Source organism: Pseudoliparis swirei, chromosome 21 (assembly GCF_029220125.1).
Source record: "Pseudoliparis swirei isolate HS2019 ecotype Mariana Trench chromosome 21, NWPU_hadal_v1, whole genome shotgun sequence".
In the NCBI taxonomy this organism is placed as follows: Eukaryota; Metazoa; Chordata; class Actinopteri; order Perciformes; family Liparidae; genus Pseudoliparis; species Pseudoliparis swirei.
Genome location: NC_079408.1, coordinates 2885930 through 2888429, shown reverse-complemented (window position 1 = coordinate 2888429; position 2500 = coordinate 2885930). Strand labels below are relative to the sequence as shown.

The following is a 2500-nucleotide window of genomic DNA, read 5'->3' as shown; positions in this document are numbered from 1 at the left end:
AGGGGCTGGAGACGTGAGAGACTTCATGTGTGTTTATGGAGTTTAACATTTTAAAAACATTGGTGTAAGTCTATAGAAGTTTAGTGACTCTACTTCTCTTGATGTATTCCCTCAGTAAACATTGTAAACATGAGTTTTTGTCTCAGTTTCTAGTTTCAAGTCTTCTTCTCCACAGCATGATGTCATCATTTATACTTTATGGTAATATCATGTATGTTTTAGGGGCGGGGCTTACTGTGATTGACAGGTCCCCCTGAAACAGATCTTCCTCATCACTCGTTTCCCAGCAGCTGGTTTCCATGGCGACCCACTGGCTCTCTGACTGCTGTGGTGGACACACCTCCACCTCCACCCAACCTCACACAAACACTTTCCCCCCCACAACGACTTTCATGCAAAGCACGTTTTATTTTGGAGAGCGTGTCACGTGACTTCCTGTTTGGGGGAATTCTACTTCCTCCAAAAAACCAGGAAGTTGGATCCACTTTGGTTTGTTTGCTCCTGAAGAATGAAACAAACGGTTTGGATCGATTTGCATAACGCCTCCACCAGGACAGAGTGAGTCTGGTGGGGGGGCTGCTCCTCCTCCTCCTCCTCCTCCTCTCATTCTCCTCCTCCTCCCCCTCCTCCTCCTCCCCCTCTCCCTCTCCTCCTGTGAAGTGTCCATGGCGGAGGGATTTACTCTGCACAATAAAGACAGATGCCACCTTTTATCTGCTTAAGGGAAGAGAGGCCGAGCGCGTGGCACTCAGACCTCCTCGTGAATGTCAATGGGCGTTTTCATTCATCTTGCCACCCCCAAAGGAAGCCTTTTGTTTGGTCCTCGTGATTTAAATAGGAGGCGGGAAACTTTCATTTGAATGATTTCATTCTGATTGGGGGGGGGGGGGGGGTAAGTATGAATGAAAATAAGAAATATCAAGTTAAATAAAAGTCTGATATCAACACATGTTAGTGCGTGAATGTCTCACCGACAGACTGAAGCCCAAAGCTACATGAGAGTGTAATGAAGTAAAAACAAGTGATTTATGATTTACTTTTGTTGTTGTTTATTTTGTAGAAGAAGCTAAAGTCATGTGACCTGTTGGCACTTCATGAACCTCAAGAGACACAAACCGCCACCATCATCCTCATGTTCATCAGAGACTCACCTCACAGAGCAGCTCTCTCTCTCTCTCTCTGTCTCTCTCTCTCTCTCTCTGGGGGAGAGACACAGACAAAAGACAGGACCGGTCCATTTCATTCCTGCAACAACATCTGCTGCAGAGCGGCTGCATCCAAACTCTGGAGGCTGGATCCTCACACGGAGCCGGAGCGATGGACGCGTTCCATTTAGCTTTTATTTTAAAACAATTGTGTAATAAATATAATTTTAAGTGTAATAAATATAATTTACAAAATTGTGTAATAAATATAATTTAAAGTGTAATAAATATAATTTAAAACAATTGTGTAATAAATATAATTTAAAACTATCATGTAATAAATATAATTTAAAACAATTGTGTAATAAATATAATTTAACACAATCATATAATAAATATAATTTAAAACAATCGTATAATAAATATAATTCAATACAATTGTGTAATAAATATAATTTAAAACAATTGTGTAGTAAATATAATTTTGTAATATTTGTATAATAAATATAATACAAAGCAATTGTGTAATAAATATAATTTTAAATATTTGTATAATAAATATAATTTTAAACAACTGTGTAATAAATATAATTTAAAGTGTAATAAATGTGATTTAAAACAAGTGTGCATCATTATTTGGCCACGCCCACTTCCGTTTGCCTCAACCAAAACAATGTGTCCATCCGGATCCTTTGTTAATCCATTTCTTGGTTTTGTTGGTGTCTCACACACACTCACACACACACACACACACACACAGGTCCGTGAGGAGCGCGCGAGGCTCCTCATTCAGTAAGGAGCTCCTCGAGGAGCGGACTAAACCTCCAGAGCTCAGCATCTAAAAACTCCTTCACTTTCTTTCCGTTTTTTTATAATTGTTTGTATTGTTGTTGTTGTTGTTGTTTACCTCCACAACAACACTCCGGACTCTCTGGACCTCTGGGCTCCTCGTTTTCTCCTCAGGTGGGTTAATTCTCTCTGACAGGACTTCTCCTCCTCATGTTTACACAACGTGTCCAACGAGCTCGAGCCTGCTTGTTGTTGTTGTTGTTGTTGTTGTTATTGTTGTTGTTGTTGCTTGAGCACAGAGGTTTCGCTGCAGCAGCTCGTGGCTTTTGGTTTTGGTTGTATTTCACGTTTGTTTCTCCAGATGAAAGCAGCTGTTGTTGATCAAGCACGCGCATATGATGACGTCATTACACCCGAAATCCATCAGACGCGAGTTTTTGTTTACTTAGAATAACATTTTAATTTTGTAGAAAATATAGAACACAAGTACAAATACTTTTAGTATAAATGCTGTATTAACGGAAGAGATTGTACAGTTAAAGCACAATAATAATAATCATAATATT

At 39.5% G+C, this 2500-nt stretch overlaps 2 protein-coding genes across 2 annotated transcripts in view; both read left to right on the top strand.

Annotated features, from left to right (window-relative positions):
• hdac8 (histone deacetylase 8) overlaps positions 1-1285 on the top strand; it is an 18498-nt gene extending 17213 nt beyond the window's left edge. Inside the window, exon 11 of the mRNA XM_056443006.1 lies at positions 1061-1285. Within this exon, the coding sequence (XP_056298981.1) occupies positions 1061-1080 (20 nt within the window). The 3' untranslated portion in view covers positions 1081-1285. The remainder of the gene's footprint in view (positions 1-1060) is intronic.
• A 660-nt stretch (positions 1286-1945) lies between these two features.
• The window catches only part of cited1 (Cbp/p300-interacting transactivator, with Glu/Asp-rich carboxy-terminal domain, 1), a 3053-nt gene continuing 2498 nt past the window's right edge, over positions 1946-2500 (top strand). Inside the window, exon 1 of the mRNA XM_056442914.1 lies at positions 1946-2108. The gene's annotated coding sequence lies outside the window, so the exon portion shown is untranslated. The remainder of the gene's footprint in view (positions 2109-2500) is intronic.